At 37.8% G+C, this 24,175-nt stretch overlaps 5 protein-coding genes across 26 annotated transcripts; 1 reads left to right on the top strand and 4 right to left on the bottom strand.

Annotated features, from left to right (window-relative positions):
- Window positions 1-322: 322 nt before the first annotated feature.
- LOC122013277 (MAPK kinase substrate protein At1g80180-like) lies at window positions 323-921 on the bottom strand. Its single transcript, XM_042569590.1, has one exon. The coding sequence runs from the start codon at window positions 836-838 to the stop codon at window positions 512-514; it is 327 nt and encodes a 108-aa protein (XP_042425524.1). The 5' UTR covers window positions 839-921; the 3' UTR covers window positions 323-511.
- Window positions 922-4,751: 3,830 nt separating this feature from the next.
- LOC122038669 (protein OVEREXPRESSOR OF CATIONIC PEROXIDASE 3-like) lies at window positions 4,752-9,122 on the bottom strand. Of its 2 annotated transcripts, XM_042598537.1 has the most exons (5): window positions 8,850-9,122; window positions 6,266-6,604; window positions 5,802-6,143; window positions 5,345-5,512; window positions 4,752-4,920 (listed from the first exon to the last, which is right to left on the bottom strand). In XM_042598537.1, exons 1-4 carry the CDS (start codon window positions 9,075-9,077, stop codon window positions 5,363-5,365), a joined length of 1,059 nt encoding a protein of 352 aa, XP_042454471.1. In that variant the 5' UTR covers window positions 9,078-9,122; the 3' UTR covers window positions 4,752-4,920; window positions 5,345-5,362. The 2 variants fall into 2 exon arrangements, with proteins under 2 accessions (XP_042454471.1, XP_042454470.1); XM_042598536.1 differs by lacking the exon at window positions 4,752-4,920 and having other exon boundaries at window positions 5,024-5,512.
- Window positions 9,123-9,662: 540 nt separating this feature from the next.
- Window positions 9,663-16,300, top strand: LOC122038667. 21 transcript variants are annotated; one of them, XM_042598532.1, is made up of 9 exons: window positions 9,663-9,802; window positions 10,463-10,878; window positions 11,096-11,499; window positions 11,582-11,727; window positions 12,642-12,754; window positions 13,443-14,586; window positions 14,861-14,974; window positions 15,453-15,815; window positions 16,038-16,300. In XM_042598532.1, exons 2-4 carry the CDS (start codon window positions 10,477-10,479, stop codon window positions 11,718-11,720), a joined length of 945 nt encoding a protein of 314 aa, XP_042454466.1. In that variant the 5' UTR covers window positions 9,663-9,802; window positions 10,463-10,476; the 3' UTR covers window positions 11,721-11,727; window positions 12,642-12,754; window positions 13,443-14,586; window positions 14,861-14,974; window positions 15,453-15,815; window positions 16,038-16,300. The 21 variants fall into 21 exon arrangements, with proteins under 21 accessions (XP_042454466.1, XP_042454459.1, XP_042454458.1 ...); XM_042598525.1 differs by having other exon boundaries at window positions 11,096-11,743; window positions 12,642-14,134; window positions 14,238-14,287; window positions 14,450-14,586; XM_042598524.1 differs by having other exon boundaries at window positions 11,096-11,743; window positions 12,642-14,134; window positions 14,216-14,287; window positions 14,450-14,586.
- Window positions 16,301-17,607: 1,307 nt separating this feature from the next.
- LOC122038666 lies at window positions 17,608-18,337 on the bottom strand. The gene has a single exon (XM_042598513.1). It carries the CDS (start codon window positions 18,266-18,268, stop codon window positions 17,873-17,875), a length of 396 nt encoding a protein of 131 aa, XP_042454447.1. The 5' UTR covers window positions 18,269-18,337; the 3' UTR covers window positions 17,608-17,872.
- A 901-nt stretch (window positions 18,338-19,238) lies between these two features.
- LOC122008039 (receptor-like protein EIX2) lies at window positions 19,239-22,373 on the bottom strand. The gene has a single exon (XM_042563615.1). It carries the CDS (start codon window positions 22,371-22,373, stop codon window positions 19,239-19,241), a length of 3,135 nt encoding a protein of 1,044 aa, XP_042419549.1.
- Window positions 22,374-24,175: the final 1,802 nt, after the last annotated feature.

Below are 24,175 nucleotides of genomic sequence, written 5' to 3'. Positions count from 1 at the left end.
TGAATGGTAAGCGTTAGCATTGGAAAGAGAATCAAATTCTTCCTTATTCTGATGCATGCCTTCAGTAATGGAGGAATGAAAGTTGGCAGTGGGAGAAAGAACCAAAGATCGACTCTGAAGGTAGGTTTGCTTTCAAGTTTTGATCTTAAAACTTGCAGTGTTGGTCAAGATCATTGGACGGCACTGCACACTGATTATGAACAATCAATCAATCAATAATAATACACTAGTCGTTCATGGCCGGCAGCGATATGGTCAAACGAATTCAATGACCATCGAGCAGCGCACATGCCTACACATCAACACAAACGACAAAAGAACGAGCTGTTGAATTCAGTGTTTACAAACACAAGAGATGAGCCAAACAAAAACAAGCTAAGATTCAACATAATTGAATCCAAATGGAAAAAAAAAAAAACAGAAGAGGAGAAAAATGATGGAGCTTTGTAATAATAATATTCATCGTTTGAATTTCGATCTCAATTTGCCAGACGTGTGGAGACTTTCTGCGTCAGCGCCTCCTGGAGATCTTTGCGGATCTTCGCTTGGTGAAGAATCCGCAGCAGCGAGGGAGCTCCGGCGACGGCGGATCCGTAGCTCGCTGCACGACGGCGGCGCGAAAGGGCAGCGCCTGGCGGGAGCCGCCGCCGGCGCTGCGGCTGGAGGCCATCATTCCGGTGGAGCCGACGCTTCTCGAGTGGCGGAGCTCTCCGGCGACCTCGGCCTCCTCCTTGTCGGGGTCCGGGTGGTCGGAGAAGATTAACCTCTCATCCCACACCAGCCCCGACGAGCCGGACCTCCTAAACGTCGTCGCCGATCGTTGCAACTGATCCGCCATCTTCTCCGTCCGATTCACTCTTTCCTTCTCTCCTAAATATACACAAACTGGCTGTTTCTGCAAGATCTATCGGCGGTTTGATATTTGTTGATCTGTTATCGTGAATAATTTATATAGAAGAAGGTTGAGGGATGAGATTGGAGAGAGAGAGAGAGAGAGAGAGAGCGCCACGTGATGATTTATTTTTCTGCATTTAATTATTTTTGGAGAAGAATAGTCAAAAAATTGTAATTGATAAAACTAAGAAATTCTTTTTCTGCATTTATGTCTCCCGTCTAGGGTTATAAATGAATCAAGCGTTCGTGAACAAGTTTGGTGTTCGGCTTGATAAAAGGTTGTTTATGTTCGTTCAATATACATAAGATTAATTAAACAAACAAACTTGAACAGCTCGTTAAGCTAAACAAACAAGCTTGAACGCATATGTGTTCAGCTCGTTAACGTTCGTGAACAACGTTCGTGAACAATGTTCATGAACCATATTCATTAATAAAGCTCTTTTTAATATACTAAATAAACAATAAAATAAATAAATAAATTTAAATTATCAAGCTCAATATCCAATCAAACAACTAAAATTTTCAAACAATCAAACAAATTTGAATTGAGAGCTTGATAACATCTAAATGAACCAAGCTCAAACCAAGCTCAAGCCAAGCTCGAACCAAGCTCAAGCCAAACTTGAATTGAGAGCTTGATAACATCTAAACGAACTAAGCTCAAGCCAAGCTTCAAACAAGCTTAAGCTCATAAAATATAAACCAAGCCAAACTTGAACACTCATTTCAAAAGCTTGGTTCATTTTAAGCTCGGCTCGGCTCGGCTTGGTTACCTTATCAAACTGATGCGGATATATGGGGATGGCTTAGACGTAATTAGGAATGGGAAAAAAGGGCAGTTTGGTCACTTAACAAGAATAGGGTTGGAGGTAAAAGGGGGGGACTGTAGCACAGCAAAAGGAGAGCTTTTTTCTGGCCTTGACGGCGGCCAAAGAAGGGGGATTTTTTCTCCTCCTCGCGCCTTTCGCCGGAGCGGGCGAGATCATCGACGCTCTCCTCCTCTCCTCCAGCCGGCGAACGTCTTCAGTAGCCACCACCTCTCCTTCCCACCAGCCGCTGCTCTCCTTTCTTCTTCACCACGAACCCGTCGCAGGTGACTCCAGCAGCCGCCTGTAGCTCCCTCGTCCTCACCACTTTCAACCATAGCCGGCTGTGAGCGCCTCCGGGAAGGCTTTCTGGTGTTGTGGTTTTCGTCGCCAAGCATGAGCAGAAGACGCCTCTCTCCCTCGTGCGCCATCACCGCGCCACCTTCCGTTTCTTCTCGATCCACGCCGACGTAGCCACTTCTGGCAGCCACTGCCGTAGTCACCTCCGGCGATCAGCATCCTCGGCATCCAGTGCCGTCACCTCCGGCTGCCGTAGCCGCCTTCGGCGACCCGTGCCGTCAGCACCTCCGGGCAGTCGTCGTCGCCCACCGAGTAGTTGTCATTCGAGTGCTAAGGTATCGTATTATGCTTATATTTCGGCCTGCGAGCCGAGAGAGTGCCCGGCCTTCGTGTCGTTGTTGTATCCCGGTCTGCGAGCCGGTAGAGTGTTCGGCCTTAGTGCCGTTGTTGCATTCCGGCCTGTGGGCTAAGGTTGTAGTCGGACAGTGCATCATCCTACTGATCCATATCGCGTCCGGCTCCGAGCCATTGGAGCTAGCTACTCATCAGGCGGACATTTATCTACTATTCAGAGCCGCGACGACTCGATCGGTATCCCGACCAACTCATTCATCCATCCGAGGGCGCCCCCCTGGACCAGGGTAAGTTCTCGTACTCAGTATCTGTTCATTTTATTGCTATACTATTATTCGATTGCTTATATATCTGTGGTATTCGCCTCGAGCACCGAGGTACTAGAGGCCGGGGCGACCCGGTCGCTGGATACAGGTACAGTTGACCGGAGGAGGACTTCTGACGATCTGGTCAACGTAGAGGACAGCTCATCAGCCGGGTCATGGGGATGCGGTCAACCTTCCAGACACGTCATACCGGCAGGTTCGTTTTCTCAGCTTCCAGACAGGAACACAAACAAACTTGAACACTCTAAAGCTCGACTCGGCTTGACTTGTTTATAGCTCTACTCCTGTCCATGACTATGGTCTTGGATTTAAAGAACATATCCAATGCATTGATATTGAATTTTATAGAAAAAATAATATTAGTGTGGCATTTTAAAAATTAACACTATAAATCAATGCCATAATGACATGATCTTTGAAATCAAACACTATTGGTGATGTTCTTTAAATACCGCATCGTAATTGACATGGAAAGGATAAAATGTGAAATAAATACCTTCTTCACAAATTTAAACGTTAAATACGTCTTTTAATAATTCGGTAATTGCCTTTATCTTTTAAGATTTAATAATATTTTAATTTTGTTAATTTTAAATTACTCTTTTTAAAATCATAAATGCTTATTCTATCCTTTTTCAAATTATCAATCAGATGACTTCTATATTAGGCGGAGGCATTTTAGATAGTTAGAAGAAAATACTAAAGATAATTTTAATAATAAATATAAAATATCGAGGGCATTTTAAGAAACTATTGAGGATTTTTTTTTTTATTTTATGAAATAATTTCTTATTTGATTTATAGATATTTGAAGGTTCCAAAATACAATTTTTTAAGATGCATCTACAATTAGATATATAGTTTAGTTTCGTCTGTTATACATTGACACATTAGGTAGGTGTAGATGTGTCAACCAAGCATTTTATTTTATAAATCATTAATATTAATTATAATGGTAATTTATCCAAGGAACCTTTTTGCTTATTCGAACTTTTTAAACTTTGTCTATAATCCTTGCTTAAAGTTTGTTAAAAATTTTGATAAAATCTTTTTACAAAATTTTATTTAAAATCTATTGTTGTTAGGTACACAACATTTAACTTAGAATTTTGATATATGACTAAGATTAAAGTTAAATTAGTTGTGATCTAATCAATTGTATCAACTTAGCCAACATTTAATTACTATATGCTTAATTTTTAAATTCTTAACGCTATTCATCCCCTTTAAGGTTGATTTTAATTGTACAAAATCTTTACTTAAATTTTACTTACCTTTTACCTATATTTTGTTTCAATTATTTGCCTTGCCTAAAGTATTGCTTTTTTTCCTTGAAAAATTCTCACTATACTTATGGATTGCAAGTCAAACAAAAGCGATAAGTAAAATACTTTTTAGGCTTGTTAAATAAACAACTTTTATAATTATTAATCAAACAAAAGTATTCCCTCCTCATTCTTAAATTGATAAGAGTTAGCACGAATTCACCCACCTAATTTATAAAATCCTTTGTTCTTCTTCGTTAATACAATTATAAATAATGTATTACATTATTTTTTTGAATTAAAGAAGGCTCATCTGTTATCATCATTATTGCCATTAAATTATTAGAGTAGTTGAAGAAAATTGCATGAGTGAGAATGGAGCGAAAAGGAGTGGGAAAACGCAAGTAAAAAGGAAGAAACAAAGAAAAAATCATTAATGTCAATTGTCACATTAAAGTCAGAAAAATATCGTCCATGTTTTGGTAAACGCGAGGGAGTCTGAATTGATTATTGATATCGTGGTCATTCACGTTGGTTTGGAATACTAGTGTGTGACTTAACAAGAGGATATCCTGTTGAGATAGTTGAACCGGAAGTGGCATTTCGAGCCAACTTCTCGCTAAAAGTCGACACCTCTAAATGGTTCAACGGATCAAATCCTCTGTGTCGATCTCTCTTAGTTTCTCTCGCAGGCCTGCATGCCAATAGCTTGCCCATAATTTTCACCTTTTGGCGGGATATTAGTCCACATCATATACTATAATGACTATTAGAACAGTTGAACTACACTTCCATCTTTCTCCTTTTCTTCCATTTTTTTTTTACCATAAATCTAATTTAAACATCAGAAGGATTTTATCGGGATGACTTATGTTAAGCATCCAACTACCTTCCCCTATGTTGACTGCCACATTATCCAACCTTAAGAAGCTGTCGACCAACTCATTCCTCCATCTCAGCAGCAGATTTTAGCTGCATCACAATAATGGTTTAAATAAGCAGTCATAATTCAGAAACCAAACGTGAGCTGGGAATAAGCAAACAGAAAGAACCATGCAAGCCAATGTTCACATGCTGTGTCTGAACAACTCATTGATTATATAAAATGTGGAGCAGATCAGCCACTTGAATATCTTTACAACGCCGTCCATAATAAACCCTCGAGACCAATTAATATCCTCATTCAGATTAGATGAAACCAAATATGTACTAAGAGAAATTTGAAGCAAGCTTTGTTGATATGCAAAAGATATTACAAGCAAATCTAATGAAAGCATGTGAAGGTTAATCAACTTGAGCCAGTTCATAGCCTTTGGGAAGATTCAGGGAATCTATGCTTTCAGACCACGAGGATAAGCATGGCAGTGCAACCTAGAAAAAAGTATTTTCTTTTTACCATAAACAAATCTTCAGATCAATTAGTAGAGATCGACTCAGATGAAGAGCGGCGGTAAGGAACACGCTGAATAGGTACTCCATCCTCAAGTCTCTTGTCTTCAAACCACTTTGATACTCTCTTCCATGGAAGGTTTGTTACATGTACAATGCTGCTAATCATCGCATTCTGCATCATAGCATAGAAACAATTGACGATTGATTATTATTGTAGTGTGCATTCCTGTATATAACTCATGCTTAGTAGTGAAACAATATAGCAGCATTATATCTGAAATAGAAAGACATGTCTTATTGGTCAAGCTGTGCCCAAGCTGGAGACTCAAAATAGTTGGTTCTTTGCTAATTATTTTCATCTGAGTCAATAAGTTATCTCACATTCCAAACGATCAGAACTTGTAACACAAAATACTTAAGGTTGCAAGTGTTGAATGTCCTTTTGTGAAGGAAAAACTTACAGTAGGGCGTTTTGTTCGTGAGTAAACTCTTTCAAGCGTTTCAATATGAACTTTCTTCAACCTCTTTTGCATTAACCACCTTTTCTGCATGACATGGACAGGGAGATCCTTTTCAGGCTTGCTTTTAACATCAACTGATGTTGTAAGAGGAGATTCCATCGGCTCACTTTCAGGTTCAAGTGTTTGACGGATGTCATAAGGTGACCTGCTTGAAGAGTCAAATGTTTGTATGGTCTCATCAGGTAAAGAAGCAGACAGGAGTAAAATATTTGGAGGTGGATCACGAAGCAATTCAAGAACAAACGCTCTTTCTAGACCAAGCTCTGCAGCAAGATTCTTAATCTGCAAAGAGAACACCGCATAAAAATAGGAATGACCATCTACAACTCAGAACATCACTAATGGGTTATAATCACACAATTTTTGTACAGTACATATGGTCATAGTCTCAATGAGGTACTTACGCTAGTTTTTCGTCTACCAATCTTTAAAGCACGAGCCAATCTCCGAATCTGCCAATTCTTAAGTTTTGGCTGCCTTTCTTCGTCATCATCCTCCTCACTATCCAAGCTTTCAGAACCTGGTGAAATTCCAGAAATTTCATCTTCCTCTACATCACCAAACGCTTCCTCCAACTCTTGTTCTAACATTGCCATATCTTCTTCAGTAATATCATCATCATCATCAAAATCATCACTCAAGAGGTTATCATTTTTTAGATCTTCCTCAAGTTGGGCAAAAAGGGCCTCCAAAGCATCTTCATCAATATTATCTCCATCTTCCTCACTATTTGGCATTCTTGTCTGTGAATAACATACTTTTATCATAATATGCTGGAAAGATACAACACTTGCTCATGCATACATAAAATCATAGCTGAAAACACTAGGCACGACATTGCTTTCCAGCATCATCCATACAAATCGGAAAATTAATAGCATCATCAGAATGAAACATAAGATATTAAACAACAACAACCCAGTTTCTATCTCCTACTATATCATCATCTATATTTAAATAATTTTTATCTTGTTTTATTGTTGCTAACAAAGTCTTTTTTGGTATACCTCTATCTCTTTTGATGTGCATATTTGTCATAATTTCGTATCGCCTAACTAGAGTATTTATTGATCGTCTAATATATGTTCATACCATCTTAAATGTGTCTCTCAAAATTTACCCTCATGCAATGCAACTCTAAATTTCTCTCTAATATTTTCATTTCTTATCCAATCTATCCTCTCTTTTTGCTTTTTTTTTTTAATGAAACATAAGATATTAAAACACTAGGAAAAAAATCTGCAAAGAGAAAAAATGCATCAAACAAACAATAGTATAATCTAACAGAATTTATACAGGGAACCAAGGAAAACTTTGATTGATCATCTTCTAAGATGTTAAAATTGATGAAAAAGTTCAATTTTGCAGGAGCATACTTGGCTTGCTTCTGGCATTGCCATGTTCTGTTAACAAAGCAGCAAGAGACTGCTTCCCATAACAATGGCCATTTCACTACAGCACTCATTTAGTTTGCAAATTTGAATCTGTTAACATGATGATTTGACAAAAACAAAATGAAGAACCAAATGTGAAGCTGCTGAGAAAGTGTTGTGGGTTTCATAAAATATTTTCTATTTTCCTACATAATTTTTTTTTATTCTTCAGCATTTTGGAAACTCAATTTGTATATCTCAAATTAGGGATGGAATTTTTAGCAAAAGAATCCAATAAAGTGTACAATAAAAACAATGAAGAATTTTTTCTTGTTTCTGAAAATGGTCAATCATCCTCTTTACAAATACTAAATTTTATTTCTTAAGGAACTGAAAAACCTATGGTAACACATTGTTTTATTTTTAAAATTTTATATTTTTTGCGAGAAAACTCAAATCTTTTCTAAAGCAAACTCAACCTACGTTCTTTTTCAACTATAATTTTGGTCAGACTCCATATTTGATCTGGCACACAAAAGTGGACAAGCTACAAAATAAGAAATTGAAATTGTAATTCAAGTCTTTGTTAATTAATGTCACTTCCTACATATTAAATCATGTATTGATATAATGAAATACTCCACCAAACTTTTTCCCACAGAAGAACACACATCAAATTAATGGCGTGTTTGGTTCAAGGAGAAGATAAGGCAAGGAATTGAATAGCCATTGCTAGGGAATGAAATCAACTATGTATAGAATATCAATAAGTTTACTTCTCCTTTCTAAATGAATGATATTTCTTCTCATATCTTAGGCAATGTTCATTTTATACAGTTTAAACATCTCCCTTTTCATTATAAACCCCAATGTAGAATTAAAAAACAACAAGAAATTCACAGACTCAGGAGTCAAAGTGTGGCATCTAGTCTTTGAGACAATGAAGATATGTTCGGAGAACTATGTATATATCTCTTTATCAGCTGATGCCTGAGTGATTTACTGATTTATGATTAAAAGTTGAGAGAACTATAAAGATAAACCTACATCTCTCATCTTTAAGTGAAGACTTGAGGAGATGAAAAGAATGTCTTCTTGCCACAACAAACCGTGATACCACAAGCAACACTAATTTAGTCTAAAAGAGGGAAGTAGGGATACCTAAAAAATGAAGACTCACCAGATTCATTACTAAATGGGTTCTTCTCGTGCCTATCTGGATATCAATAAGTTGTTGGTAATGGTCACACACCTATCTAATAAATCAGACGCATTATTAACACAGGGCAAGGCATAACTTCAAGCATATAATATAACTAGCTCAAATAGCCTATGATACACAATTCATTAGCAATCCAACATAGGCACAATATAAAGCAGGACATATATTCATGTATGAATAAATTCCATTAGAACTATTAGTCGAAGAGAAATATGTCATACACTATTTCATTACTTAAAGCTGAGAATTTTCGAGGGGAAAAAAATTCTTTTATCCAGGGGAACGGAACCTGTTGTGCCCAAGCATAAGAAGACCAAATGACTTGAAAAATCTTAATAAAAATATGATAAGAGCTGGGGATTCTGGAAATAGAGTAAAGGTGATAATGAGTACCTTTTGCCTGGGAGGACCTTCTTCTCTTCTGATGGAAGCAGAGCTACTCCTTCGCCTTGGCCGAGCGAAGGGGACGAGGCGGAGGGACGAGCGGGGGAGACGAGACGCCGAGGAGACGAACGAGAAGGAGACGCTCACGAGGTGTTGCGCCCTGCTAGTTTCTCTGCAGCAGAGGGAAGCCGGTGAAACCCTAACTGTCAAGGCCGGCGTCGAAGCGAATGCCGCCATGAGCGAGCGAGTGAGCAAATCTATCGCCGTGAAATCGTCGTGAAGTATTAAAACAAACCAAACGACGGCGAGGTCAGCGGCCCGGCCCAGTTCAGTAGTCCTACAAGGAATCTGCGACACTATAGATAGGCCGGCCCACAAAATATGAATATATATATATATATAAATGAATTATTTACTCATATTTATCGATAAAAAAATAATAGAAAAAAATTCATCTTTAATCCTCTCTAGCCATTAAAATACAAGCATATATAACTAATCATTGTTTTGGGAAATGGTCTAAAATTATAAATTTTTTTAAATGACTTATTTTTTTTCTTAAATGCATAATTATATTTAAAAAATAATTAAAAAATCATGGCAAAAGTGGAATAATTATAATATACATAGTTAAAATTTAATTGTATCAAAATTAAAAAATAAAAATTTAGAATATATGTATTTGTATAGTTATTTAATTAATATCTAGTTTATATTTTTTGGGGTTTGACGCGGTTTAATACCCTTAACCGGTCGAGACCGGTTGGCCAAGGCCGGACTCGAGACGCACGCAAAAAACGGAATTTTATAGGTCGCCTCGGTTCCATTTATATTTTATAGGTGGCCAAATTCCCCGTTAATTTGTCTTCCAAGCCAGCGGAGAGACGGAGAGAGAGAGGAAGAGTTCTCGTCTCGGAACAAATAGAAATTTGATCTGTCGTTTGCTTTCTCGTCCTTGAAAAGTAAGTTACCTTTTGTCGGATGGATTGATTAGTTATCATCGGCAAGCGATCATAGTTTTGTCTTTGATTTGTGTTTATAACTCGGTAATCTGTTGTTTTTTCTTTCTGTTATTGATATTGAGCAGTTGACGTTTAGTTGAATCAGGTTGTCAGGTTCTGCTTGTTTACTTTGATTCGGATGTTTGCTTCTTCTTTTTTTTTTTGTTTCTTCTGTCTTACCAGAAATGTTTGGTTCATTTTTGTTTTTGTAAACTTGATTTAATTGGGGTTTTGGCATTCACTGTTTTCCGAAGTTTTTTTTGGGGAATCGGACTAGTTTTCTTAATTTCTAACTTTAGTAAAGAAACAAAATTTGATTTTTTTTTTTTTAGAGACCAAGTCCTTTGGCTTTGATTTCTTAGCGATCTTATTGGAACTGTGTTTAATCTGTCAAATGTTTGGATATTTTCCATTGCATCAGAATATCGATCGCTGGGGTCCGTCAGGTTGTATTTTATGGTTTTCTGCTACTTTCTGGTTACGTTCGCCCTTGTTGATTATTTTTGTCCATTCTCTCCAGTCGTCCATCATTTTATTCATCCACCCATCAATCCGTGTATGCATCCTCTAATTTATCTACCGACGGAAACAAGTTCTAACTCTCATTTCTTATTTGTTTAGGAATTCAAAGTTCTATGATGAGATTCAAGAAGGGTAATAAGGTGGAGGTTTGGAACAGGAGGGGGGTTCCTTCTGGCTCTTGGCAGAGTGCCGAAATCATATCTGGTGATGGGCATACATATTCTGTGAGGTATGATGGGTATCCAACAGATAGCAGTGTGGCAGTGCATAGAGTGTCAAGAAAAGCCATTAGACCATGCCCTCCACCGTCAGATGACCTTAAAGAGTTGAGAATTGGTGATGTTGTTGAGGTCTTTGACAAGAACTCTTGGAAGCTTGCTGAAGTTCGGACTACTATTGATCAGAATAACTATTCTTTGATGCTCCTTGAATCGTTCAAGGAATTACGAGTCCACAAATCTTTCATGAGGAAACAACTGTCTTGGCATGACAACCAGTGTATGGTGATTCATAAGGTAACATGATGTGCTGTTTTATGCCACAAAGTTATTCTTAAATCAGTATAAATGATGATTGATTTCTTAGCATTTTTACATATTTATACTGACTCATTTTTGGTATTTTTAATCTTTTGTTATTTTTATTTCGTAACTACAAGTATGGCTTTTATTCTCTCTAAGTATCTGGGTTCACATATTCTGACAACTTGAAGTGTTCTTTTGTTACCATTAGGATTCCGGAAAACAAAATGATAGAAGACTGAGCAGCTCAGTTAGAGGAGGGAAGTCAGGTTGCCGTATACTTCAGTCACATGAGAAGCTGGAGAATTATTCTAAGCGTAGCAATTTTCCAATGGTTTTACCAAGAATAATGAAGAAAAGGACACTTGATATATCTATTTCTGCTAACTCATGGAATGGAGGAAGAAAAAAGAAGATAGCAATTGGAAAAGATGGCAGTTGCCAGAGAATTACTGTGAATCCATTAAAACGTACATCAAAGGTAGATGATACTACAAGTGGAAGACTGTTTGGTGAAAAATACATGGATTGTTTCTTAAATAGCAGAACTTGTTCTTCTAGAATTGAATCAGGGAGGATTGTTCCACATTCAGATGAACAGAAGTATATTTTGAGTTCAGTCAATAGTGATGCTGAAAGTATTTCATCCTCTGTTGGCAGTTGTAGTGTTGACAGCAGTCCATGTGGGTCATTGCAGGACAATGAAGAAGTGTATAGCCAAACTAATCGTGCTGAAACTTCCTGCAGTTACGAAAGAGATTCATCTCCTTCTAATATGGCAGACCTGCAATCAGAAATTCATCTGCTGGAGTTGGCTGCATATCGGTCCACTTTAACCGCAATGTATGTTTCTGGTCCGGTAAGTTGGGAACGAGAAGCAGTGTTGACAAACCTTCGTCTTATGTTAAACATATCAAATGATGAACACTTAATGGAGCTAAAGAAATTGATAAATTCTGACATGGCTACATATCATCATAGTTGACTAAAAGACGTGCTTAGTTTTGGAGGAGTTACCAATTACTTGAGTATTTTTCTGATAATTTTTGTCATGTACCAAGGTGAATCAAAACTACAAAGAATTCTATTTACCTTTTTATTGCAAGTGGGCTCACCTTTTGTGGCATAATCCTGTTGTATTACTCTCAGTTAGCAATAAGAAGTATGCACTGACCGAAGCTTTCTCACACTATCTTTTATTGTTTTTTTCTTTAGTTATCTTCTTACCTCATTTCCTTGATATTCCATCCAACTGAACAAGTGTTGTAATAGATATATGTAGTACCACAAGTGTATATATCTATCAGGTTTTCTATTGCAGGTTTGTTCTTATAAATATAATTTAGATTCAAAATCAACTGCATTGCCCCAATAGTGAAAAATCAATGCCTATGTTTGTCGCACTCAATTTGATGACTCTATATGGCAGCCAAAATGTCAATGAGGAGAAATTGAAAATTTTATTTTATTGAGGAGTTGATTTCAATAATTTCTGATGAGCATACAAGGCACTATGACTTGTATATCTTTACTGAATTTTATAGGGGACAGATATTATCAAAAACCACGTTGTAAATCTCTTGTAATAATTAATTGGTCATGCTCATTGTCGCATGATTTGTTGTTGATGCGTGATCTCATGATCATGTGAAGCTTTTTTGCTTTGTTTTGGCCCTTCTATGTGACAAATCCATTTGATTGACTTGATTATAGTTCCATCTTGTGAACAGAATTGACACTTATTATCCATCTTCCAGGGCCAAAGTTGGAGGCTTCTAAGCTTTGCTTCCATAGGCCTATGATGATATTGGAATTGTCATGCCTTTGCACTTCAATCAGTGTGTCAAGATTTCCATCTTATTCTCATGGGGTATATCAGTTTTGGTGCTTCTATTTCTGTTTGCAACTATTTCAGGCCTTTTGCCTTCGATACATGTGTGATGAAAGGGGATTTAGTTGATATTTGAAACTAATCTTAGTATCAAACATTTGATCTTTGATTCTGTTCAGAGTCTTGACTTTGTTATAGATATAGGGAATGTTTGTCGGTAGCTTATGCTTCTAGTTTAGAAACATCTGGTAAATGAAACATTAATACTCTTTCTTATTACCTGGATTTAAAATTTTAAATCAAAAGTTTTTTTGAAATCAAAATTCACACTAGTGAAATCTTGCAACTTAGTTTCATTCACGCGACCATAAAGTCATTGATAGTTGTTTGAATAAATAAAATAAGTTATACAACAACTAGTCTGTATAAGTGGACTCTAGGCATCTTTGGCACCAATTATGACCTAAAGGAAGGTTATGCCTCTAGATAATTTACATTGGAAGTTTTATCTGACACGTTTAGTACATGCCCCAGGAAGTGTTTGATTAGTGGCAATGTTGAGCACTGAACAGATGCTCGTAGTAGCTTTTCTGTATCATCATCGTTCATGGTACAATGTTTTTATCATACTTACCATAGTTGTATACATTTTCAAGTGGTGGGAGTCTATGACTTGTTTCTCTTACAATCTCCATTCTAACTTTGTTTTTATGATGCATTTGAGGAGAATTGGATGAATTACACGAGGTGTGCAATGGTGCATTGTCAAACTTTCTACAGGGAAGTAACTTTTCTCAGATTTTGAACCATTTATTCTTCTGTCATTCTCAGATGGAAAAGAAATTTCTATGCCTTTTATCACTTTCATGTGATTTTTAATTCTAGCTATGAAATTAAAATTTAGTGAATAAATTTATATTATTCTAGTATCAGGTATGTTGTATATTTCCTAGTGGGATATTCAGATGTCTGTTTTTATATAAAAATTATAAACACTACTCTACTCTAGCTGAAAAATAAAAAATTATTTTTTCATTTGAATTATCAGGATTAACTCATATAGACTCCCTGTCTATGCTGGAAAGCTGAGAAATTTAAGTGGCAAATACTATGATTTAGGTATAGGTATCTAAACTTTCATGGCATGTGAACCTATATTGATTTTATCTGTGAAGAATTGCATTGAAAGTGAATCATCAATAGCTAGCTAAACCAATATATGTTTCTTAAATCAGGATAGTGCTGATTTGAAAATGCTAATTCCCTTGATACTGGATAAGGATGGAAATTTAACAGTTAGATTAGTGTTTTGCATGTCTCATGCTGCTAAGGTGATTGGCAGTTAGTGCTCTGCTACCCGCAGATACTGTGTAGAAGTAAACGACTTTGATGAAGTCTACACTCATATTTTGTCCTCAGGTCTGCTGTTCTTTGTCTCACTAGAAATTGGTTCCAACAAATGTCTCATCCAACCTATTGATTATTTCTTATGTCTTTAAGTGGACTGCATTTAAATTTCCAGTTGGCATTTGAATACTACATATCAACACATATAGGTACACAATGGTAGAGGTATGCCCTTTCTTTTTCACCCTTTGAATGTTTAGATATTTCTAATTTCCTATATATTAGCATTTCTTAATTTGATCTAACATTCAATGTTTTCTAGCTCATTGTTAGTTTGAAGTGGCAGAGAAAACTAATTTAGTTTCTAATAACTTGGTTTTCTTCTAGGAGCAATGGTTTGCTAAGGTCGCCAATGAATCAATTCTTCAAGTATATAGCACAATTGTCAAAATTCACAGATGCCAATATGAATTGACCGAGTAATGTGAAGGCTGACTTGATCTTTCTCAAAATCACTTATATAGGTTGGAAAATTTGATTTTTGTAAACTCAACTCATATAGGCAGCTCTTTTCTGATATTAGTTTGAACACTATCAAAGGCATATAGAATAGACATATCTTGAATATTTAAGATTGTTTAATAACTTCATATTGATAAATATGATAGCATTTAATAATATTTTTTAGTTATTAATTCTATATTGGTAAAATATAATGTATTATCTATCAATAATCTAAAGATGCATATTAATTTTACAATAATACAATGTCATCTATATATTTTTTTTTCCCCCCAGGGCGTAACACAGACATGGCCGCATGACATCTCTGGCATAATGGTCAGGGGTCGATTCTCAGGAACTGATGTGACCTAGGGTTTACCTCATCATACGTCTGACGTCTGTGTACCTGTATGTACCTCCCTCCATATCCATCGGGCCAGCACTAGAGGGACCGTTAATGTAGCGGATCTACATTTTTATAACATTATTTTATTAACCTAATAATAACAACAATATGAAATATTGTTAATATAACTACTTTAATTAATTAATCTTACTATTCATATGACTATTCTAATAATTAATCTCACTGTTTTTTGTTTACACTGATATTTTATTGTTTCTTGGGATGCAATATAATCTTTATTATGATTTAACATCATTTTCTTTCTTTTTTTGTTTATATCAAGTTATATACTTTTTTATTTTTGCCCAATAATTTTGATTTCATTGGGTTATTAATCCGACATAGTTGATACCAAAGTTTAAAATCTTAATTCATTTTGGAGTTTCGATCTTGATTGGAACAATGTGGTTTTGATACCATAATGTTCCAGTTAGGTAAATTTTGATTGCTTCAAGGATGAAGCTTACTTGAATCTTTTAGGTCACTAAGGGAGCTGGCCACACAAAATTGAGTCATAGAAAACACTCTGGCTTGAGTAGAGGGTTGTGGAAGAAGATCACGGCTTGAGTAGAGCCCGGAAAACGCTTGTGACAAAGCGGAGTCCTTGTAGAAGACTCTTGATGGTGGTGGAAGGCTTGTGATGAATGCAAAAGCTCAAGTGGAGTTTGCAAGAATTCAATGCTCCAATAAAGTTTCACAACAAAGGAGAAGGTCATGTCAAGCTTGCATCGCAGGCGGAAAGCTTGGGTGAAGCTTGTGACCTAGGGGAAGGCTCTTGACAAAGGTGGAACTGCGGATGGACTTGTTTGCTTCTGCATCAAGTATTGGTGCTTGTTGGCACAGGTAATGAAAATTTTCAGGGGTGTCAACCGATGCAATTTGAGATATGAAATCATGGTGGATAGATTTTTATAAACCGTAGGTCTAGATATTGATATCCCCATATTGACAACCTTGGTATAATATAACTGGATTTCAATTCCATATTTTGCATTTTGGCAGATTCTCTCTCATAAATTGTATCTCCTAATTAAATTTACTAAGACTTACTCACTTGTGCATCAGGGTATTGAGCTTCTCAAGTGTTGATCGGCCGTGTCAACTGGCACAACTGGAGGTTTGAAACCATGGTGAAACTTGGATTTTTAAACCATTGGATCCTGATATTGATAATTCCAATATTGTCAACCTTTGTTTAATAGAACTGAATTTTAGTTCCATATTTTGTATTTGTTAAACACATTCTTTCTCATAAATCCTTTCTCCTAATTAGATGCACAATTAAATTATTTCATTTCTAATTAATAACAACTCACTAATTTGTATGAGATCCATCCTTGCTCACTAATATCTTTGGTATTTTGACAATCTTATTTGAACTGAAGCCGGAAATGGTTGTTTATTTAAATATTTACTTCACAGCTCTCTTTTGCATGGTGTATGGATGATGATGTTTAAGCATATATCCATGGGATGCAATGGACTTGGAACTTATTAATGGGTGCACAGAAAATGTGTCTGTTAAAAAAAAATGTTAGAACACAACAAAATATCTGAATTTTCATGCACCATATACAACATTAATACGGTACCTGCAAATAAAAGAAAAAACAAAACCTTCATGAATAAAATTATTTAAAATGCGAATACTTCACATAATTAACTATGAGGATCAGTCTCTGAATTTTTTTTTTCTAAACATCATCCTCATCAAGGTTTGCATGCACGAATATTTGTGACTACAGGGAGAAATGAAAAACCAATTAAAATATGGGCATGGTGACTACAAATGAAAACCAAAATATAATTAGGAGCACTAATCCTTAGATACCATATGGCATTACTCTTCACTGACGTGGATCCCAAACTGATCTGTGATGTGGCGGAGAATCATACAATAGGGGTATTTATTGTTCATAATCCGACAGTATCTGATTCTTTTCAGTGGCCAAATACTATTGATATTGGCGAGTTGGGAGGGAATTATTTTTTATCCTATTTGGACGGATAAAAAATGTCAAAAATTTTCTATCATAATTTTTTTTTCATAATTTTTATTTTCGTCCAAACAGAGCTTAGTTGGGAAGCGTATTTTGTTTGGGGTTTCAGTTTCTTAGGTATTTTAATTAATTCAGAGATCTTGAGTTTTTTTAAAATATTTTTTAATTGTAAATTCACGCCTGCAAATTATAAATTGCAATTCATAGCAAATGGAAAATTATATAAAATTTTGGTAATAAAATTGTGTTGTCGAGTAGGGTAGAGACAAAGTCGTACAATTAAAATGGGACCCTTGATAGAGAATGGAGCGTGGGAAATTAAAGGGACGTTGGGTGGACGCAACTTAGTAGTGATGTTGATAAAGTGTGAAAGGAAAAGAAAAGATGAAATTAGTAATTTGAATTTTAATAGGAACGAATTTCGGTCTTTGAAAAAAATAGATCTATTATTTGTAAAAATATGTAATAAATTAATGATTAACAAAAAAAAAAGTTTAGGAGAAGGGTGCCCAGCCATATTAAAACTCTTTAAGAAGTCATTTTCTCGTGTCAAATACGGATTCTAAATAATTAATTTATTAAGCAGATACTTAATGATTTATAACCCAATTATGAATTTACTGGATCGTTAAATATTTCGGTAATTTAACTTTTCATACGAAGAGAAATGAAAATGCATACAAAATAACCGCACATACCACTTCCAATCCAGCCGTACGGTTTTAATCAAACGGCACTTGTTATTTCTGGGAATAAATATATAAATCCCAGAATAAGGCATTTCCGCAATCGACTTCTAGAAGAAGAAATATTTAAATTTTTTTTTTTAGAGATATATACAATAATGGGGAAATCGTTCGAAATCGAAGTCGACGGGTTGGATCGGCGGCCGCGACGAGGTCAAGCGGATCCCCGGCGAGGAACGTCGGAGGCGAGGCGAGAGGCGATGGCGGAGTGGTACATGGCGTCGTGGAAGGCCTCCGTCTCCATCATCCGGATCCGCAGTTGCTTCGCCTTCTCCTCCGTGAACACCGTGAACTTCCGGACCGACACCGCCTGCTGCCTCTTCTTCTCCCGCTCGTCACCCTCCGCCGCCGCCCCCTTCTTGGCCGCTGCTGCTCCAGCCACGGGAGCGTCGATGTAGTCGGCCTCCGGCGACCAGCCGAACAGCGGGGCCCACCAGCTGTTCCCGCTGGCCCGCGAAGTGGGGACGCCCCTCCGCCCGCCGCGGCCGTCCACGGCGCTCGCGCAGGCCACCGCCGGCCGGATCGAGTTGAGGAATAAACCGGAAGCCATTTACCTTGCTCTGCGCTTTTCTTCTGTCACCGTTGAATTGATTTGGCTGGGAGAAAAAGGGGAAAATGGTTGCGCTTTAAAGCGAAGGAAAACGAGTGGATAAGGCTGGAGAACGAAGGAAGAGAAAGCAAGCCCTCGCCATACGTGGCGCCCATCGAGCGGTCGTGCGCACTTTTTCCAACGCCTTTTCCGCGTATGCCTAGCTGGTATTTCCTAATTTTTTTTAGTTGAAATTCTTATTAAAGAAATTCTATTTTTAAATAAATCCGAAATTTCTATAAGTATGGATAAATCGGGTAGAAATTCAAAATATCAGATTAGAAGGCCAGGTAACGATCGAGTCAGTGAGGAGGGCTAGTCACATTTTCATCACATTTTTTTAATTGATTGATACGGATAGCGATATTTTGGCGACCGTTCCGTGCCGGTGTCGAGCATAATGCAGCGGCCGCCACTGTTTGTATCGGGACGTTTTATTGTGGGGTGACGTGGTCTTTGTCCGGATGTTGCGCTTTTTTTCCAAGCACTTGCTCGGTGGCGTGCATGACCTGCAGGCCGCTTTTCTTCGCTGCTGGTTTCATACTTTTGTTATTTTAATGGATCTCAGTGAACATGGAGAGAGGTGCATATAGATAAACAGGTCATAAATGTATAATGAAATTTGTCGGTTCTTGAGAATTGATCTTTGATCATTACGTTAAAAATATTATGTGTCCACCGTCTACGCTACACCCGGGGGCAAGCATTTAAAGAATCGAGTGAGTAGAACTTTGTGATGTTAAGTTTGTTTAATAAGTAATCGAGGCAAATTATATGAGTTTAAAATGAACTAATTTATTGAAATGATTATTTAAGCTTAGAAATTTTTTTTACACACTTGAGATCGATTCAAATTTATTCATAAATATTTAGTTCATTTACCACCTTAGTTTTAGATGTATTAGATCATACAACCAAAAGTAGTTGTCTTTCATTTGCGAGCTCTTGCTTTCCTCGACCTCCTCCTTCGATCAGTAACTCCTGGGAACATATTCTTCATTTTCGATATCCAGTCAACAATAGAATCTACTAAATTGAAGTAGACAACACTCCATGTCTTTCTGATCGATATAACTCCGAACAACCCCAAAAGACCAGAAGCAAATCCGAGTCCAAGGCTCACGTAGAATTCCTCGTCTTCCAGTATACTCTCACTGCCGTCGATGACGATGCCATCAGATTTGCCAGTCGGTGGATCGTCTTCACAAGACACATTAAGTGGTGCTCCACATAGAAATGGGTTCCCAGAGTATGCAGATGGATCGAATGTCCCGAGTTGGCCTGCATCTGGCACCCTGCCAGAGAAATTGTTGTTGGAAAGGTTTAGATAACTCAAGAAGCTCATGGATGCCATACTTGCAGGTATGCTTCCATTGAATTGATTGTTTGACAAGTCCAGGAACAACAGGTTTTGGAGCTCAGAAATCTGCTGCAAAACCTCACCGTGAAGTTGGTTTCTTGAAAGGTTCAAAACTAGTAACCCTGAAAGGCCCATCAGCTCTCCAGGAACCTCCCCGGACAAATTGTTATCCGACAGATCAATGCTCACGAGAAGGGAAAGTGTTTTTGTGAACACCAGTTGTCTGTTGTTTATCACCATTGACAAGCTCTCGGAATAGTATGTTCCTCTGTAAAACCCATACTGGACGTATTGGTTGGGTCTCTGTTGAATAGCCATTGCTGTGAGGCTCCCCAAGCTGCCAGGAATTTGGCCTTCCAGATCGTTTCCTGCGATGTCCAACACTTGCAAAGAGCTCAGCTTCGAGAGCCCATATGAGATTCGGCCGGAGAGCTTGTTTGCTCTCAACCTGAGAATTCTCAAGGCCGGGAAGCTTTCTCCGAGCCATACTGGAATTGCGCCTTCGAAATTGTTGTAGCCAAGATCAAGAGTTTGGAGATTGGACATGTTCTTTAAGGATGGTGGAATGACTCCATGAAGCAAATTGTTGCTGAGGTGCAGGGATTGGAGCTGTCTCAGGCTTCCCAGAGATGGAGGAATGGTTCCAGTGATAGAATTGTGCTCCAGCACAAGAGCCTTGAGGTAGGAGCAATTGCTCAAGCTTGCTGGGATTGGACCGGAAAGGTTGTTTCTCGAGAGGTCAAGAACTTGTAGTTCCTGAATCAGCCCAATTGAGTTAGGAATTTCTCCTGATAGATTGTTGTTGGAAAGAGACAGGGATATTATATAAGGTTGCAGCTCAGCAATGTCACCTGGGATTGGACCAGAGAATTGGTTGTTTGAGAGGTCAAGTAGTTCGACGAAATTGGAGAAAACTGGCAAGGGACCAGATAAGAGGTTTGATCTAATATCAACATCAGCAAAAGCATTAATGTAAAGTGGTTTAGGTAGTTCTCCTTCGATCAGGTTGAAGGAGATGTTGAGGAGCAACAAGTTGGAAGTTAAGTCCCAGAACCATGTTGGTAGTTCGCCGGAGATGGAAGAGTTAGAAAGGTCCAAAAATTCGAGCTCCTTCTGGGTTTGAAGCCAATAGGGAAACTGATCCAACTGACATGAACCCAACCCTAAATTTTGTACCTGAAATGGAGGAGTCCAGCCAGAGCTTATGTTGACAGTCAAGGAATTGAACCCTAGCAACAAGAACTTCAAATCATTCAACCTTTCAAAGTGCCTTTCTGTTATAGTTCCTGTGAGGTGGTTTGAAGAGAGGTCCAACTGATGCAGTTTAGTAAGCTGTCCTATGGAGTATGGAGGTGTTCCATCCAATTGGTTCCCGGAAAGGTCCAGAGTTGCGAGAAATGGTAGCTTTCCGATAGAGGAAGGAATGAAGCCTCTAATTGAGTTATAACTAAGATCAAGTGTCTCTAGGTTTGCAAGTTCACCCAACCATCCAGGCAAAGTGCCTGATAACTTGTTCACTGCCAAGCTCAAGGTCCTCAATTTTGGCAAAGGGTGTTTAATGAGATGCAGTGGTAAATCCAGAGTCAGATTGTTGCCACTTAAGTCCAGTATTTGTAAGTTAGAGAGCTTACCTATGGAGCTTGGGATGCCTCCTTCAATGTTATTAGAGAGAAGGTCGAGCTCGATGAGAGATGAGATATTTCCAATGGAATCAGGAAGCCTTCCATATATCTGATTGGAAGCAAGTCTCAGCACTTCAATCTGTCTCCACTTGCCTCTTAATAGTGTGAAAGAATCAACAGTGAGATTGCCGTTCATCGATAGATCCAAGTGCCTCAAGCTGGGAGTTGCAGAGAGCTCAACAGGAATAGAACCATAGAAACCTGCACTGACCATGTCCAACTGAACTAGGCTGCTTAGATTCGAAAACCAGTATGGAATCTCTGAATTGAAACTATTGAAGGAGAGATCAAGAACGGCGAGTGAAGAAAAATTGACAGGGGAGATGGATTGAGCAATCCCTGATAGGCCACATGCTTGAAAATCCAACAGAGTGAGGGATGGGATCCCATTTACTGCTTGAACCCAGTCTGAACCGATCTTTGAAAGGTCGACACCCGACATTTTAAGGTGTCGAAGAGAAGACAGACCGGTCACCCACTGCAAGCTATCAGCAAAGAGTGGTTGTAAACTTGAGGATAAATCAAGGTACCGCAATTCGGATAGATTTCCCACTCTGAATGGAATAGTGCCTGCAAAGCCTGCATTTGAGAGGTTTAGATACTTCAGTCTCTTTAGGGAGCCAATGAAGCTTGGTATCTGAAGGCCATTGAAGTTGTTGTAGCTCAAATCCAAATGACTCAGAAACTTGAGCTGGAGCAAGGAATGATCCACTCTCCCACTCAAGTTCCACAAGTCATATCTTGGATCAGATGCATTTGCATATGGATTGTGGAGATCAATGCTGATAACTGATGCAGTGAGGTTGTCACAGCTCAATCCTCTCCAGTGGCAACAGTTGCGACCTTGCCACGACGAAAGGAGGTTGTCAGGGTCGATGAGGCCTCGTCTGAATTGGAGAAGGGATTGGAGCTCTTCAGATGAGCAAGCTCCATCAGAGGCACAGTTGCTGGTCCAGAATTGTGCATGGAGGAGACAAAGTAAAAGCAAGAAGTGGGCAATGCAAGAACAACATGAGAGACTCATTGTAGCAGTATACAAGTTTGCTAAATGCTTGTTCTATTGAAGAGGCTCAAACTGACAGATCCTCAAATATATTGAAAGCTGCTTCCTTGCATCCGACGGTAAGTCCTATTTAATTGGAGAAAGATAGACAACAGTTGACTTTCCTGAAACATTGAAGTCAAAGAAAGAGACTGCTTCCTGCTTGCACTTATTACCTTGTGTATTCTTTAAACATTCTTTGGAAGCTCTTAACAGCATTCATTTGGCATCTTGCCCTTATTGCTCAGCATTGAGAAATCTCAAATGGCCTTTTCCTTCCTGGTTGCTCTCATCCCACTCCACAGATAGCGTCACGCTCGGATATAAGTTTGGCACATCAGAGGTATCCACTCGATGATACTGTAATCAAATAGATTCAAAGATATCGTTCCAGATATCTACTAAGATATTTTATATATATTGGGAATTAATTCTAAGTTCTATTAGAGTAAACAATAAATATGATTAAATATTAATTGCGCCAATACGTAGGATAGTCAAGAATTTCACGAAAATTGAACGGATAAAATAACAAATAAAACAAAACTAAATAAAATGAAATAAAATCAAGCCAAAAATTAATGGGTCGAAATCTCTAGGCACCGTATAGATTGAAATCAATTTTAATATCAAAAAGGTGTCTATGCTTGCAGAACTAGTCGTCAAAAGAAGTAAATAGTGAGCCCAAATTGTAAAGTAGGTAATTGGGAAAAGTTGTAATTAAAATTTAATCTCATGAAGTATGGTAGATTATAATTTTATTGGATATATGTGAACAGAGAAGAGAAGAGAAGAGAAGAAAGATGAAAGAAATTTCATTGTTAATGAAATTTTAATTTTAAATTGGGAATTTCAAGGTATATTAGTTGATTTATATTGATTCACATGTATTGATGATGTGAATAAATCCATGGAGAAAGACTTTCTCTCATACGTGAGTACTCAGGGGAAGTGAAAAGTCAGGGCCAAGATTGCACTGAACTATGTTGACTTGTGTTCGATCACAATCTACGTGCATCGAATGTCATATCGGTCTGGACAACATTCGTCCAAGTGGAACAACCAATATTTCACTACCTGGATTCCTTTTGTTTGCTGCTCAAGAAGGTAACGAAAGGGATGGTACTCTTATATAAAGGGAGATCATGGTCTTAAACAGAGGAGAACACAAAAAGTTGAAGCTCTCCACCTACGTTCCCCTCCTCCTCCTCCTCTGTCGTGCTTGTCTTACTTGGCAGAATACCCGTGATAGTAATCGCGTGCTTCAAACCAATTGGAGCTATACAATGATTCCTAGTTAATCCAAATTAATTTATTATTAATTATTTCGATATCCAACCAATAAGTAATAGCTGATTCTTTACCTTAAATCGATCGTTATCTGAACACCATCGTTGAACAAGGTTACTGAAAGGTTAAGAAATGAAGAAGTCAAATAGCCAATTGTGGATTTTCCTCTTGACTCCAGTCCGGCGACTCTTGGCAGTAGCCGCTGTCCTCTCTCAATAAAAATAAAGGGGATGGCAGCGAGATTGGCTCCAGGAACAACCAATGACGGTCACACTTACTGCATGCTGTGCTCTGTAGGAGCGCAGCTTGCTATTGTTGGCTGAAATTAAGAGAAGCAACTGAATGATGTTGATCTGGAAGAAGAACAGGACCCCTCTTGCTGGGAATAAAAAATAAACATAATTTAGAAATTACTTCGATCCTAATTTAATCAAATTAAATTTAAATCATCCCAAATTGAACTCATGTAATCTTTATTATCATTTAATTAGTTT

This window comes from Zingiber officinale, chromosome 1A (assembly GCF_018446385.1).
Source record: "Zingiber officinale cultivar Zhangliang chromosome 1A, Zo_v1.1, whole genome shotgun sequence".
Classification (NCBI taxonomy): Eukaryota; Viridiplantae; Streptophyta; class Magnoliopsida; order Zingiberales; family Zingiberaceae; genus Zingiber; species Zingiber officinale.
This window is presented reverse-complemented; position numbering and strand designations above follow the sequence as displayed.